The 17698-nt window shown below is 40.5% G+C and overlaps 1 protein-coding gene across 2 annotated transcripts in view; it reads right to left on the reverse strand.

Annotated features, from left to right (window-relative positions):
- LOC136879160 (protein zer-1 homolog) overlaps window positions 1-17698 on the reverse strand; it is an 80854-nt gene that overhangs the window by 19150 nt on the left and 44006 nt on the right. For both annotated transcript variants that reach the window (XM_067152919.2, XM_067152918.2), the window contains exon 9: window positions 16899-17048. In XM_067152919.2, the coding sequence (XP_067009020.1) occupies window positions 16899-17048 (150 nt within the window). The remainder of the gene's footprint in view (window positions 1-16898; window positions 17049-17698) is intronic.

A 17698-nucleotide genomic window follows, 5' to 3' on the forward strand; every position in this document is an offset into this window, starting at 1 on the left:
TCAAGTCTTATTTACAGTTGTACACTTCAGCTGCTATTCTTGGAGTTTGTAAAATTGCATGGATGAAAAGTTTTGTCTTCCTGTACATATGTGGGATAAAACACTTTCAATTTTAAAAAGGTGCCAAATGTATGGATGAAATTCAACTAAAATATGTTTCAGCTCTGCTGTGTGTGTTGCCCTTTTATTGGAACCAATTCATGTTGTCCTGTGGCGTCCGTAAATTTGGATGACATTGGGTTCAAAGTAGTGGCTCCTTTCCCATTTGTAGCTGTGCAATGATATGTTTATCTGTGTAGGTAGCAGGTAGGGACCCTCTTCGGAAGTAGCCCTGCCCAGGGATTGGCGCCCCTGCCTATGTGAGTCCCAGAGCACACTGACCCGGTGTGTAGCATCTGGTAAGGGTCCCAGCTCAGGGTTACGAGTGAAGCCCTCAACGGAATCTACAGCAGAGAAGATGGACTTCTGAATGGTGGAGATTGCGGAAGAGGCAGCCCAGTGCTTAGGGAATAATATAAGTACACTTGGCATCAGCAGCGTCTGTTTACCATGTCAGGGGCAGCTGCAAGGGCGTCTGTTCCCCATGTAAGGGGCGGCCTAAATAATTGCTGGCAGTAGCTCTAAAATGCCTTTGGGAGTGGGGACTCCATTGTAATCAACGCTCCTGAATAAGATTCGGAGTGGCCAACCCTGAAGGCGTTTAGTCTTCACCCCTAGTAAATTTCTTTACTAGTTCGCATACGATGATAAACAACGACGCAGATGTCACTACCCCAGGGAGTATCCAATCTCCCGTCACCAATGGTCGCGCATTCAGGCCTTCGGATTCTGGGGAGCCTGACCTCATTGTGCGGGGAAAGTCGGAGTTCCCCAATATCACCAACCTATTGAGACCCAAAACTGTCACACACTTTGGAACCATCAATATTCAAACCCTCTGTAAGACCGGAAAACTCAAGCAATTGACGGACATCCTGCATAAACGCAAAATTGCAATAACAGCAGTCCAAGAAACCCGATTTACTGATTATGTGGCTTTTGAGACAGAAGGTTATAGAGTAATCAAGGGGAAACCAGCATCTAAGAACACACATGGCTCCAGCGTTTTTGGTACAGCTTTTTTAGTACAACGTGATATAATGGATTCTGTCATCGGATTTACATCAGCTAGCGAACGCATCTCTGTGTTATCTCTAAGATGTGGCAACAAGGGATACTCTATTGTAAATGCACATGCTCCAGTTAATGATGACAATAAGAAGAACCCTTAAAAGGTCGAAAGTTTCTGGCAGATGCTAGAAGACGAGATCGGTAAGATCCCCGGTCACCATGTCAAAATACTCGTAGGTGACTTCAACGCTCAACTGGGAAAAGAACGACAGTACCAAGATATACTGGGGCCTTACACAGCACATAGACGAACAAACACCAACGGCAAGCGCTTAATTGAACTGTGTAGATTACATCAGTTGAAGATCATGTCCACAGTTTTCCCCAGAAAGCCAAAATATCAGACCACCTGGCAATCACCGAACGCAGCTATAGGATCATTTCAAATCGATCATGTTGCAATCAGTGTAAAATGCAGGAAAGAGATCATGAATGTCAGAGTTCGTAAAGGATGGAATGTTGATTCTGACCATTTCTTCACACAAATAAAGACCAGATTACTGCCAAAACGAAATATACCTTCTACCACAGTTCCACCAAGGATTGATCCCCAATTCCTGTCGGAGAATAAAGAACGTTTTGCAACCGACATCTTGCAAAAAGATATGAAAGACTGGAACCAACTGAAGTCCACCATATGCGAAACGACCAATAACCTCGGGCAACCTCGAAGGAAGAGACTACATAGATGGTGGAATACTGAATGCGATCTTGCAGTTGATGAGCGTGCCGCAGCGTGGACGAAGTGGTACTCGACTAAACGAAAGGAAGATTGGGAGAATTTCAGAATGATGCGGAAACTGTCGAGTAAGACCATCAGATGTGTGAAAAGATCTTACGATCGGTCAAGACTGGAGAAGTTAGATGAAGAATTCAAAATGTACAACACCAGAAACTTTTATCGGGCCTTCAAAGAGGAACTTTCAGGTTATAAACCACAATGTCTTCACTTTAAGAATACAGACGGGGAGTTGGTCACCTGCAACAGCCAGAATGTGGAACTTTTGGCAAACTACTTTGAGCAGCTGCTCAATTGCGAAGAGCCCACGGAAAGATTACCTGTTGAAGATCCTCCAGAGATACACCTCCCATCTAACCCACCAACAATGCAGCAAGTTGCTAATGCCATCGGACATCTTAAGAACTGCAAAGCACCCGGGGAAGATGGCATCATTGCGGAAGCTCTAAAAGCAGGTGGAAATAAGATCACAGAGGCCATACACCAGATCTTGATCGATTGCTGGGAGACTGGCAGGATCCCTGATGACTGGAAATCAGCTATCATACACCCTTTACATAAAAAAAGGTGACCACAGTGATGTCAACAACTACCGAGGGATATCTCTGCTGTCAGTAGCATACAAAGTGCTGTCAAGGATTTTACTGGACAATGTAGAAAGCCAATGTGATCGAACGATTGGTGAATATCAAGGAGGATATCGGCGGGGACGGTCTTGTACCGAGCAGATCTTCAACCTAAAAACCATTCTCCAACTAAAACAAGTAAGGAGTATGAACAGCGCTGTGGTTTTCGTCGACTTTAAAAAAGCTTATGATTCCATCGACCGCCAGACACTCTTCTCCGTACTGCAAGAACGAGGTGTTGATTACAACACACGCACCCTCATCCAACAGACTCTTACGGATACAACATATAAGGTGAAGTTCAGGGGAGAACTATCTCGGACTTTCAAGATAAAAACTGGAGTACGGCAGGGTGATGGCCTCTCACCCATTCTGTTTAATCTAGTGCTTGATAAAGTCATCAAGAACTGGGAATGTACACTGAGGAATCTAGAAATCAAACCAGTTGCCATTGGAGCCGGGACTCGAAAGATTGAGATCAGGTGCCTAGCATTCGCAGATGACATTGCAATCCTAACCAACAACTCTAAGGATGCTGTCATTGCTATTGAAGCCCTGCACGAGATAGCGGTGAAGGCTGGATTACACATATCGTATGACAAAACTAAGTACTTTGAGACTCGGCATCCCGGTAACCCCCCTTTGACCACCATACATGGAACGATTGGGAAAATCAATCGCTTCCGCTATCTTGGTGAATGGGTCCACCCCAATGGTAGAGACGGTACATCCATCCTAGAAAGGTGTAACAAACTCAATGCAGCGTACCAACTATCCCACAACCATTATAATAAGAGGTGCATTTCGAAAAATGCTAAGATCTGTCATTACAAAACTGTTGTCAGACCACAGTTTTTGTACGCCTCAGAGACCCTCCTGATGAACAAAAAAGGCACCATGGATGATCTAGAGAAAGCCGAAAGACGTATCCTCAGGAAAATTCATGAACCGAGATTGCTCCCAGATGGAACCTACAGACTTAAATCGAACTCTGAGCTGTATCGACAGTTAGAATCAGCCAATACCAGCATGTGACGTAGGAGGCTTAAGTTCTATGGACACCTACAACGAATGGACAGCAACAGGCTTACCAAGAAGATCTTTTCTTTGGTTAAAAGCTACAAGACTGGAAGCTTGTGGCTTAATGAAGTACAGAAGGACTTGGATTCGGCTGGGATTTCAGATATTGATATAGAAGATCGTTCCAAATTTTGTGCTATGGTACAGTCTTGGACCCCACCACCTAGAGTTCCTAGAAGTCGGAAGCTCCTTTCACAGGAGAGAAAGGAGAAATTATCAGCCGGGCTCAAGAGATATTGGGAACAAAGAAGAGCATCGAGGAAGAACTAGTCACCAGCGCTCCTTAGTGGGCTTAAATCAATAATAATGTTTATCTGTGGAAGATAAGATTGAGTTATAAGTGATATCGTGTTGGAGGAATGTCTAAGGGTTATGTGTGTGAATTAGAATATGTACTTACTGTTGTTGGTGTAGCTGAGTTGTGTTTGACGTGCGAGCCTGTAATGTACTACTTCGTGTTCTTCTTGGGCTCATACTAGCTGCTGTGAGGGGAAGGGAAGGAGGGGTAGGGAGAGTTGTTGTTGTGGGGGTAGGGGTGGAGCTGGGTGTGTTGTTTGGTGTTTTTCTATTGCGTGTCGCGTTCTGTTTATCGATTAACTTAAGGTAAGGGTTTTTTTAGGGCGGGGATAACTGTATTGAAGACGATGTTAGTTTTTTCTGTGATTTCATTTATGTTGTAATTTGGATTGGTGTACTGATCTAGAGTGATGTAAAATTCTTCTGTTATGTTGAGCAGGGGGCCTTTGGGGTTTATGTTTAGGATTTGCATATCGCTATCGATGTTTGTAAAACTGTGTTTATAGTCTGCGACATGTTGTCCTATTGAGGAAAAATGATTGTGTTTCACCGCGTTTATGGGTTCGTTATATCGGGTTAGGAAGTTTCTACCGGTACGTCCGATATAGCTTGTCTCGCAGTTATTACATTTGATACGGTATACCCCTGAATGGTTGTATTTGTTGTTGCTGTTGATTGTCCTGACGTTGTGTATGATGTTGGTACTATTGTGTGTAGTTCTGAATGCTATTCTTAGGTTATGTTTTTTTAAAATGTTAGTTATGGGGTATATGTGTACATTATTGAAAGTGAATAGTGCATAATCTTTCTTGGATTCGTTTACTTTTGTTAGTTTGGTTTTGGGTTGGGATTTTATTTTGTGAATGATTTTGTTAACCATTTCTTTCATGAATCCATTGTTTTTAGCTATGTCATGAATTAATTGTAATTCTTTGTTTAGATCTTCTTTTGTTAATGGTATATTGAATGCTCTGTGCATCATGCTATAATAGGTTGCTCTTTTGTGTATGTTGGGGTGAACGGAATCCATTTTAATTGTATTTGAGGTATGCGTGGGTTTTCTGTATATTCTGTAAGAAAGGTGGTCATCATGTCTAGTTGTCGTTATGTCCAGGTAGTTCAGTTTGTGATTGTTTTCGGATTCCATGGTAAATTTTATATGGGAATCTATTGTATTGAGTTTATCTAATATATCAGTTTCATTTGTGGACCTATTGTCGAGGATGATAAAGATGTCATCAACAAATCTACACCAAAAAAATATATGGTCTATTTTGTTAATGAATGTGTTGCTCTAAATAGTCTACGTAAATTTCGGCGATTATACCAGAAGCGGGAGATCCCATCGGTAAACCCTGTTGCTGATAGATAGTATCATGAAATTTAAAGTAGTTGTTACTAATGGCAAAATTAAGTAATTTAATGAACTCTTCTATTTCCAAAGTGCTTAGATTGCTATGGCATTTTAGGTTAGATTCAATGATTTCTATTGTTCGTTTTGTGGGAATGTTCGGGTACATGTTTATTATGTCAAATGATGCGAGTTTGTGATGTGGTTCAATCTTTAATCCCTTTGTCCTATTACAAAAATCTATTGAGTTCCGTACTGTTTTATTAGCTAAGAATATGTAGTGCTTTTTGAGAAATCGTTGAATAAATTGCGAAAGTTTATAGATTGGGCTTGCTCTGTAGTTAATAATAGGTCTCATTGGAATATGTTCTTTGTGTATTTTGGGATAAGCTTTAGCAGTGGGTATTTGAGGATTCATTACTATAAGTTTAGAGGATTCTACTTCTGTTAAAAGAAAGTGTGTATTTTTTAATAAGGTTTTGAGGTTCCTTTGTATGTTATTAGTCGGGTATTTACGTTTGATGAGGAAAGTGTTATCTTGAAAACATTCTTTGGTTTTCAATATGTATTGGTCTTTGTCGATAATAACTGTGGTATTGCCCTTATCGGCTTTCGTTATTAGTAGATTATTCTGTTTTATCTTATCTTTGAGTTTGTTTATGTGTACTTTATTGGTTGATTTATTATTTTGGGAGTTACTGTGAATTTTGTCGATATATTGTGGGAGCCTTTTTTTAATATCATATCTGGCTTCGTCTCGTAGCTCATGTGGGATTTTCTGTATGGAGTTTTCTATTTCGGTGATAGTAGTTGTAATGTTCTGGAAAGTTGATGTGTTACCTCAATAGGGAACATGCATGATCCGGGGTTTTAATTAAAAATATGCCAATCTGATTCAAAATTTCATGCAGAATTCAAAAATGTGATCAGAATGTACAAATAATAACTCCAAACGTGATAAAAATCTACGAAAATGTCACGTCACGCAAGTACGCGATCTCATTGGTCTGACGTCATCGTACAGGTTGACTGAATTAGCAGACGAAATAACACATAGTGTGCTGTGAGAAGCAGGATACACTTCGCGTATTTCTACTTTACGTCAGTGTCTAGTATGGTTAAATTCGAGGTCTATACATTGGATAATAATCTGAGTGGTATATTTTAGACTTAAACTGAATCCTGCGCAGACAGTGAGGCAGAAAACGTATAAATGGTGTAGAGTTCCGATGTGCAATAGCATATCGCATACCATACCAAACAAATTGTTTATAAATGTTCCAAAGACGCTAAAACTAGGGAGAAATGGATTTTGGCGAGCCGGAGAAATGCTGGTGATATATCGGAAAAGTCTACAGTTTATTTTTTTTGAAGATTTTAACGTAAGATGAATTTGTTTGAATTTTCAAATCACTTTTCCATGTCAGCTGTTCTAGTGGTAAAACTTTAAATTTTAATGTATGATGCTTTATTTAAATGCTTCAATTACATCTTGGAATATGAAAGTAATAAACAGTGCATTAAATAATGCTGATTATTAAAGTATTCTCCAAACCTAACCTATGTTTTGGGTGATCCATGTCAAGATAATAAATCAAAGGGGTTATGAACCATTTTGACAGCTCTAATTCTACCAATATATCTTGGCATGGGACAGTTATGTATGTCTTCATTGAAGAGCTTAATTGGTAAAGAAATTTAGGCTATATCTAAATACTCTATAATGTAACAAAGAATAGGCGTGTACATCATGAAAGGAAACAACGTGAATTTAACAAATGTATAACTCTACACAAAACCAATGCTTGTCTGTTGGGGTCTTATCAGTTAAAATGCTCAATTATAATAATTTATCATAATATTAATGAAATAAATAACATAATTGCACACAGGTGAAAATAGTGATGTAGGTGTTTAAAATATTATCCAACTTAGCGTAAGTTTTAGGTTATACAAGCAAAGTCAATAAACCGAAGGGTAAAAATACCGCGCGAGTTGGCCGTGCGGTTAGGAGCGCGCAGCTGTGAGCTCGGATCCGGGAGATAGTGGGTTTTGAACCCCACTGCCGGCAGCCCTGAAGATGGTTTTACGTGGTTTCCCATTTTCACACCAGGCAAATGCTGGGGCTGTACCTAAGGCCACGGCCGCTTTGTTCCCATTCCTAGGCCTTTCCTGTCCCATCGTCGCCATAAGATCTATATGTGACGGTGTGACGTAAAGCAAACAGCAAAAAAAAAAAAAAAAAAAAAGTAAAAGTCACAGCACCCAAAGACATTCCTGTATTGAGCGACTAAAATGTCACCAGGACACTTTTCTTTCCTGATATGCTCAGCTTGTTAAAAGCCAAATGTAATTAATGTTATTGGCTTCACGCCCCGCTAACTACTACGATTTTCGGAGACGCCGATGTGCAGGAATTTAGTCCTGCAGGAGTTCTTTTACGTGCCAGTAAATCTACCGACACGAGGCTGACGTATTTGAGCACCTTCAACTACCACCGGACTGAACCAGGATCAAACCTGCCAAGTTGGGGTCAGAAGGCCAGCACCTCAACAGTCTGAACCACTCCGCCCGACTTGTGAAAACTAGATGAAGTCATATTTATCTTTATCATGTTTAACTTTTTCCCTCCACAATGATATTTAATTCTCTTTCATGGGCCCTGGAAGTGGGTAGGCCAGTTGTCCCAACCATAAATATATATTTTTTGGGGAATGATAGATTATAGCCCTATAGTACTATGTTCTTTCTTTCTTTCTTTCCTTCTTTCTTTCTTTCTTAATCAGTTTATCCTTCAGGGTTGGTTTTCTCTCGGACTCAGCAAGGGAATTCATCTCTACCACTTCAAGGGCAGTGTCCTGGAACGTGAGACTTTGAGTATGGTGATGCAACTGGTGAGGAGGGCCATTACCTCGCCCAGGCGGCCTCACCTGTTAGGCTCAACAGGGGCTTTGTTGGAGGATGGGAGGATCGGAAGGGATAGACAAGGAAGAGGGAAGGAAACGGCCGTGGCCTTAGGTGCCTGGAGGAGAAGTAGGAAAATACGAAAAACCACTTCGAGGATGGCTGAGGTGGGATTCGAAACCCTTCTACTCAGTTAACCTCCCGAGGCTGAGTAGACCCCGTTCCAGTCCTCGTACTATTTGTTTTCAACTTTCATGGCAGAGCCGGGAATCGAAACCGGGCCTCCGGGAGTGGCACGCATTAACCACTACACCACAGAAGCGGACTAATACTATACTGGTACCTGTATGTTTATGTTAGTGCTGAAATCCGATTTCTTACTTTACTAATGCTGAAAGCCCGATAATGTAATGTTATTCTTTAATAGGGGAATCAGTCTAGAAGGAAATGTTGAAAGTGATGTGATATCTATCCAGGTTCGTTGTTATCCTAATACTATGAGTTACAGTACATTGCACGTATGTAAAAGACACCATTTACAAACTTGCTTGTTATCCGCGAATTTCTGCGGCCACAAAAGTCACATTTTTCAAGAATGATGACATCTACACATGGTAGATTGTCTGACTGTGCTGTTTTGAACCTTTATTCTGTCATTTCGAAGTTATTCGCGATCATGAATAATAAACAATCGGCTTTTATCAACGGCTGATGCACAACGGCTGGTAGAGCTCCATGCGGTACTGGATCGTGACGTCACAGCGCGCCGCTTACGTCAGAGGCCGTTTCACTCGCCTTGCGGAAAGGCACTATTAAATATTTTTTTAATGGTAGAAAACAAGGCAACATACCACAATGTAATACGTTTACGTGCTATTTCATTGGTGTACTTTTCAAAAAAAATATTTTTGAAAATGATGCATGTTCCCAATTGTGCTTGGGTTCCTTGCTCAAGATAACAGTTTCCATTTCGTTAAAAGTCGTATTTGTGAGATTTTTTACGGGTGGGTGGAATTTGTGTTCAGTGATTTCATTGGGAAAGGTAGGAGAGTTCGTGTTCGGAGTTTCGGTTTTTGGGTTTGGTTTGGATGGTTGTTTAAGTACTTCTAATTTCTTATTTAGTGTATTCTGTTTTTTGGTGGCTAAGTTCCTTATTTTTTCTGTCGTGATCTGCTGAAAATCATCCCAATAGCTATGTGGTAACTCGTTAGATGCCTTTAAATGTATTCGGTATAGTTCGTTGTTAAGATGTTGTTTTTATGGTATAAAAACTTTATTTCTTCTTTCAGCCAGATTTTGTTTGTTCTTTTTTGCGTATTATGAGTTTGTTAGGTGTGCCTGTGTTTCTTGTTATATTTTGTCAAGAATTTAGGTGTTAGGTCATTTTTTAGACATTAGACATTCCCATTTGTATGTGACTAAATGTACATCATCATCATATAGCATTCCTTTAACAACACAATCTTAATCAAAGCTTCATTATATAGATATGTATGTATGGTTCAGCTGAAGATGACCTTGTATATGAGGTCGAAACCGATCCTGTAGTTCAATATATGCAATAAATAAGTATTGATTGGTGGAAATCCTCTCCTATTTTTAATTGTGATTCGAGATATCGAGATTCCACTGTATATTAATTGTATGCCCAACCCAGAATACCTAAGAGACCAAGATGTCTACTGCACTGCAGACAATTATCATCTGATCATCTCTAATTGTGATTTTCTTTGAAAACTCTCTTAAGTTTTTCAAGGGACCACAAAAAAAAAAAACTTATTAAGCAGGAAACTTCTTAAAAGGGGTAATGCCCGATAACTTATTCTGTACTTTGAAATACATGTGAAACACACAGCCAACAGATTTCCTTGTTTGTGAACAATACCGAAATAGGCTGATATATAAGAGCTGCTAAAAGAAAGCCACAATATAAATATTAGGATATCACAACATGTATTTTTAGAGATAAAGTAAAATAATTGAACATACTGTATTATAACAATACTTGATAAGAGAAGGGAATATATTACATAAAACCTTGCACATGAGATAAGAAGAAATACTAAGAACATTAAAACGGTAGATGGTAACCGTACATTATGTGAATTCCATACTGCACAAGACAAATATATTTCCAAACACAAAAGTCTAGGCTCCTACTTGGAAAAGAAATTGTCCAGGGTTGATTGTTTTAGGTTTTTACTGCTTTCTTGAAGTATAAACCTCTCCATTTCCCACATTGCCTTCCATGTGTTCTGAGGCACACTGACTGAACTTTCAATAAACCGCCTCAGTTTTTCAAGGCAGATGCTTCCCTCACTGCAAGATGGTCTTGGGGGATTCTCTACCTTAACCTCCTCCTCTTCTTCTTCTTCTTCTTCTTCAATCCTCATATCCTGCCTGAATTTCCTCGCAGATCTCATCGATGGTCTGCTCCTCGCAAGTGATTACCTTATCAATGACAGTGAAGTCATCGAAATTACTGGTAATCTCCATCTTCTCCTGTATAGTTTTCCAGCACCCTGGCTCTTCATCACCAACTTCCACAACAATGCTTTTGGTACCACCACAGAAGCCTGCTTTCTTGAAGCAATTTGCTATTATTACAGGCTCCACTGAATTCCATAATAAGGCAATGAAAAGCATTGTGTCCAAAAGAGATGGTTTGTAGATGGGTTTGCCTGCTTCCATGCGTAGCAGCATACGGCGCACAACTGATTTTCGGTATCTCTGATTCAATACCTTAATGATTCCTCGGTCCATGGGCTGTAGTACCAATATAATATTCGGTGGAAAAAATTCTACCCTGATGTTCCTTAAATGGGGCCACTCCTTGGGATGAGCAGGGCAGTGGTCCATTAACACCACAATCTTTCTGTTCTGGCTCCCCATTTTGGCATCTAATGCCTGCATATACTCTTCAAACAGGGAACTTGTCATCCAAGCTCAGTTGTTGCTGGTGTACTTGCACGGTTAAGTCCTGACATTTTTGAAACAACGTGGCTTCCTAGACTTCCCTATCATCAGTAGTAGTTTTTCAGCTCCTTCCATATTAGCACCAACCAACTGTAACTCGCACTTTACTTAATTTTCGCCCGTGGCAAGATTCTCCATTCAAAACTAGAGATTTCTCCGGGATAAGCTGGTAAAAAAGGCCGAATTCATCAAGATTAAAAATGTTGCAAGTTTTGTAACTGCTTATTTTAGCAAGGCAGAACTGTTTCCTTCCACACTCCCCTTTCTTCCGCACTTACACTCTCTGCTTCGCCACAAATTGTTTTGTAAACGATACCGGCTCGATTTTTAAAGTGGTCCAGCCACCCGTTCAATGCGGTAAAAGGTACCGTATTTCACGGCATAATCGTCGCACTTTTTATACCAAAATTTTCGAAAAAAATTGTAGGGTGCGACCATTATACGATGAATATTTAATACCAGTATTTGTATTACTCAAAAAATGTATTTATAACTAAATTGTATTTGATACAAATTTAAGATGCACGTAATACTCGTGTTTATACATCAAAATAATTAAAATAGTCTAAAACAAAATTCATAATTTTTCGCAACAATTCGGCGAACGTTTTTCCAACCTGAAAATAAAAATGAACGTATTATGTTAATTTGTCATTAATTTGAGTATTAAAGTTAAAATATTACACTTGCAAAAAATTATTGCTTTGTAGTGAAATGCGGACTTACCGGTACGCAATTCATTCCAAATCTTCGGTGTCGCTATCGCAGGTTTCGCTATCTGATGCGCCGTCCTCGCCTCTGTTAATACCAGTATCAGATTCTTCGTCTCCCTGCCACACTGCGTCATCTTCGGAACCGTCTAGTGCATTCGAAATCCCAGTCCTTTTGAAGCTCTTGGAGACTAGTTCAGGTGGTATAAGATCCCAACTCTTCTTCACCCACGAGCATAACAAGTCCAAGGGTGGACGCCTGATATTTCCGGCGGGCGTCAATTGCTGATCGCCGCTCATCATCCACTCGTTGTAAAATCGACGTAAATGGTCTTTAAAGGGTTTATTAACACATACGTCTAGTGGCTGCAAAGCAGATGTTAGGCCACCAGGAATGACTATCTGTCGTGTCTTATTTGTAGTGAGAATTTGCTTCACTTCGTTCACGAGGTGACCTCGGAAACTATCTAAAACAAGCAGAGCTGGTTGTTTTAGTAGTGCACCAGGTCTTCTATTCCACACAGTTTTAACCCAGTCCAGCGTGAGTTCTACGTCCATCCAACCCTTTGGTTGCACTCGTACATGAATTCCACGGGGAAACTGTATATTCCTAGGCATCGTTTTCCTCTTGAAAATGATGTAAGGCGGCAACTTTCTCCCGTCAGCTGTAATGGCTAGCATTGCCGTGCATCGCAACTTCTCACTACCGCTGGTTTTCATTAATACACTCCATGATCCTTTTAGCGCAATAGTGCTGTTGCGAGGCATATCAAAAAAGATTGGAGTCTGATCGGCATTACCGATTTGAGAAAGCAAGTACGAAGTTTCCTTGCGCAAACGTATGACAAATCGGTGAAAATTTACAATCTTGTCCGTGTAATCAGCAGGCAACTTTTGGCTTAGTGTTGTTCTCCTTCGCACTGACAGATTGTGTCGTCGCATGAACCCCTTAATCCACCCACGAGTCGCCTTAAACTGAGTTACCGGTATGTTGTGTTTGCGCGCTACCTCTTGTCCCTTAATTTGTAACATTTCATATGATACACTGCAGCCATTGTTACGTATTTCACTGACGTACCTAAACACTTCTTCGTCAATTACAGGAAACTTCCCTGTTTTAGGACCTCTAAACGCGCGTCTAGAAGGGTTTGTGCTTTTCAGCTTGTTTTTTACTTTCCGCCAGTCACGCACCAACTTTTCACTCACAGAAAATTTTCTTTCTGCAGCTCTGTTCCCGTGCTGTTCAGCGAAGGCAATTATGCTTAGCTTGAAGCCCGCAGAATAGTTTCTATATTTACCCATAATCGCTTATAAATGCTTCACACGTTAATGTTTTGCGATAAAAATGACTTTCCGTAACTGTTCACTATTAAAACAAATTATTTCTGCAAACACCCAAAACACAAATTAAAAACTTAAATTCTCACGCACACGTCTACAGTAATCACGTAAATCTGAAACAAATAAATGCATCTGTGATCTGTCCATTCCAGAGCAGCCAATACTGTTAGGCAGCAAGGAAGCATGCAACAATTTATAAGTTTAGCTTGTTGGTTGCGACACACTACTGCACTTGCGCAAAGCTCGCAAACCGGAGCTCTAGCTAGCGCGGTGTAGATCTACTGTATAGTTGACTGTATTCCGAGACGTCAGTAACAAACATTCATTTTTTTCAATTTCTTTTAAACATACGGTAATTAGGTTAATATTTCTTCCCAGTTATTGATGATTTTACATTACATCACTGACGAGTTTATAAAATAAAACTTTAATAGCATTGGATAATAATTATCTTGACTGCTTGGATAAAAGTTTGCATCCCATGCCCGGACACTTATGACGTAGTAGTAAGATAAGAGTCTAGCGATGACAACTGAAACATCGTAAATAATTCGGCTGAATAATTCCGTGGAAATCTGCGTTATCGTCTTGGATTTCACTTCGTGCGCAATAACACAGGAGCCGGCCCCATGGTATAGGGGTAGCGTGCTTGCCTCTTACACGGAGGCCTCGGGTTCAATTCACGGCCGGGTCAGGGAATTTTACCTGTATCTGAGGGCTGGTTCGAGGTCCATTCAACCTACCTAGCCGGTATTTCCTGGCGACGTTGCCGATAAGCGATAACTTACAGCCTTACGTATTTCAAATGGGAACTCATAATATGTAGGTGGTGAATAAATAGTACACTGTCTCGCGACCATGTTGTCAAACTGCCGATAGCCTACCGGTAAGCATAATATGTAGGTGGTGAATAAATAGTACACTGTCTCGCGACCACGTTGTCAAACTGCCGATAGTCTACCGGTAAGCCATGCGTCATACATATACCGGTATTATTTATTTATACGTTGTGCAACATGTCGCAAACGTGACTGTGTTGCCAAATTGCCCATAAACCATACACGTATTTAAATTGCGCATTCACGTGCAACTTACGTTGCAGTTCCATTTACCTTTTAACCAGATTAGTGAACAAAATTTGGACGTGCGACGATTATGTAATTAAAGGTTTAAAGTCCGATTTTTGTATTGAAAATAAAGGATGCGACGATTACGCGATGGCGACGATTATGCCGTGAAATACGGTACCTTTAATTTGCATGCAATTTCTTCGGCTTTCTCCTTCACAATAGTCCCGCTGCTATTTAAACCATATTAGCAGAACTTGTTCTACTTCATCGTACTTTCCAGATTTAACTTTCTTGCAATTTGCTGAAGCATTCCCTGCAGAAGCCAAGATATCTTCTTTCTTCACTATAATGCCGTTCAAAGTAGACGGCGGCATCCCCAGCTCCTTCGCTAAAGCAACACGGGAAAGCGTAGATGACTCCACTTTCCTTATAATCTCCACTTTGTCTTTAATTGTTAGTGCCATTTGCTTGATCACTTTCCTCTGAGTTCCGCTCATTTAGACTTAAAACGTTCGTGGTGAAAGTGAGCATCTGGTGTTTGTGTTGTCATAGCGCGATGTCATATGGCCTTGGCAAGCCCGGAGAGGCTACAGGACAGGCGCAAACAGTCTAACACAGGGTTCGTGATTTATGAGTTTCATGTCCGTATTGACAGATTACACATATACGTAAGAAAGGATTTCCACCTTATCAATACTGTTTATTGCAAAAAAAAAAAATTATCTTACAGTACCGGTTTCGACCTTATCTGGTCATCATCAGCTGAACACAGTTTTGTACCTTTACATATATGTTAGGCAATAATTGATATTACTCTGTCTAAAGGGGGATGCCGTGAGGAAACAACATATCTGAATGTGTCCAAATTGGGCATGCTAAATGTAAACTTAATATGTGTTATCATTTAGGGTACGTGGATATAAAACTGTCTTCTGTAAGACTTGGAATTTGACTATGCAACCTATTCTAATGCTTAAATCTGAGTCGTATGTACAAATACATTAAACACATTAAAATACACTGAACACATTGAAATGGCGTATGGCTTTTAGTGCTGGGAGTGTCCGAGGACATGTTCAGCTCGCCAGGTGCAGGTCTTTTGATTTGATTTCTGTAGGCGACTTGTGCGTCATGATGAGGATGAAATGATGATGAAGATGACACACACACACTGTCCCCGTGGCAGCAAAATTAACCAATGATGGTTAAAATTACTGACCCTGCCGGAAATCGAACCCAGGACCCCTGTGACCAAAGGCCAGAACGCTAACCATTTAGCCATGGAGCTGGACACTGAACACATTAAAATACATTAACATGTGTAAAAACACTTCATAGGTTTGAATATGCGTGTCTTGCGTACATCTTCATTTGACTCCCGTGTTTGAGTTTTTATCCATAATTGTGCATCAATTGGTGCTTGTGATCGTAGGTAATGATGTGGGTCTCTTAAAATGTCCTATTATTTGCTAAAAGATGTCTTCATGTGTACATATAATAAAACACTTTCGTTGTTAACAAGATCCTGTTATGCGGATATGTGCAACTCTGCTGTAAGTGGAGTCTTGTTCTTCAAGTTAAAAGCAGAATTGTGGTCGGAAAAAGATTCGGACCGAGAGTGACTAGAGAGGTGAGAGGTGTTTCACGGCTTGTGAATCAAAATCGCTCCAAAACCCGACAGGAATTGTGCATTCAGTGAATGAAGGTCCATCGCAACCTGTTAGCAAGAGGGCATTGCGATGGGAACTTGGAGTTGGTCACCTCGCAAGAGGCCATTGCTCACACAGGCACATAAAGCCGTGCATCTTTGATGGGATAGAAATCATAGACCGTGGGCAGTAGCTGACTGGTGGAATGTTATGTGGTCTGACGAATCACGTTTTCACCAGTATTCCAATGATGCACGTCATCAAGTGTTCCGAAGGCCAAATGAAGCATTTCATCCTGGATGTGCAAATGGTCAGGTTGAAGCCATAGGTGGGTCTGTGATGTTTTGGGAGTGTTTTTCGTATCATGGATTGGGCCTGCTCACTAAAGTGATCATTAACATGAACCAGCGTGTTTATTTAAACATTCTGGATGATCAGGTGTTGCCTTTCAGTTAACATCTGCATGATGAGTATGCTATCGATACCCTGATTTTTCAAGATGACAACAAGAGCAAAGTTCATCGGGCTGGACGCATATGTGACTGGTTTTATGGACAATCCCCCACCCTATTACATCTCAATTGGCCTACAAAATCACCTGACTTGAACTCCATTGAAAATGTGTGGGAAGTTGAAACAGCGGGTAAAACGCAGTCATCGGCATGCCTGCAATTTGGTGGAATTGCACGATCAAATCCTCAGCGAGTGGCTTAACCTGGATGTGATGTACCTGCACAACCTTGTGGACTCACTTCCTAATTGAATCAAGGCAGTTATCAAGTCTATACACTGTATTAAATGATGCTTGTAATGATTTCTCTAGGGGTGACTCATTTTTTGTCTGGTGAGCTTATTTAGTCTATTGCAACAGAACACATCTCTTTAGTACAGAAAATGACAACATACAATTATTATATAACAAACTACCATGTGAAGACATTTGCAAGCAACAGACTAAAAAATCAATATAGTAAAAATAACTCACCTCAATGCCATCACTACAGGAGTCCAGAAGATTTGCAAAAACTGTTACAAACTGAGATGTCATCAGGCGAGGTCTTAATTTCTGCACTTCTGCCACATTACCTAACAATCCCATCATGTTTCGTAATAGTTCCTCTTTGTCAGGGAAGGTCTGAAAGAATAATAGAGCATAAATCTCATTACACGATTTTCATCCAACATAAAACTGCTGAGAATCACAAATGTGTATGGTTTCTCAGCTCCCAATAAAACACGGAAATAAAATTTGAAGCATGGAACTTTAATAGTGGCAACACTGCTGTAGAGATGCCATGCAATGGAACCTAATATGTCGCTAATAGCACGCGTTAGTTACATACCTATCTTACCTCAGAGTCCATGGACTCTCCCTTCCCACATCACACGCATGAAAACTGGCGAGAGGAACAGAGCCTCATGTTAGCCGGCGGTCTAAAGTAGTGTTGTCATGTTTTTGAAACAGGTACAACGGAGTTGGATAAAGATTGAATGTGCCAGAGTTCATACAGCATGATAGTGTCATCAAGGTCTTCAACAGGCTTGCAGGCAATTTGCACTGCCTAACAGAACAGTGGCATGGTGGGTAAAAGTCTTCGACAAAGGACACCAAAATGTGTCAGCGAGGTCGTCCTAGTGTCAGTGAAGGAAAAGTGAATACTCTTGCTGGGTTACTGGACACTGATAGACACCATATGATTTGTGAGCTGGCCTGAGACACTGGATAAGTGCATACGACTGTTTCACATTCTGAAGGAATGGCTGGGCATGAGAAAAATTGCATCA

The sequence above is a fragment of the Anabrus simplex genome, chromosome 8 (assembly GCF_040414725.1).
Source record: "Anabrus simplex isolate iqAnaSimp1 chromosome 8, ASM4041472v1, whole genome shotgun sequence".
Taxonomy (NCBI): domain Eukaryota; kingdom Metazoa; phylum Arthropoda; class Insecta; order Orthoptera; family Tettigoniidae; genus Anabrus; species Anabrus simplex.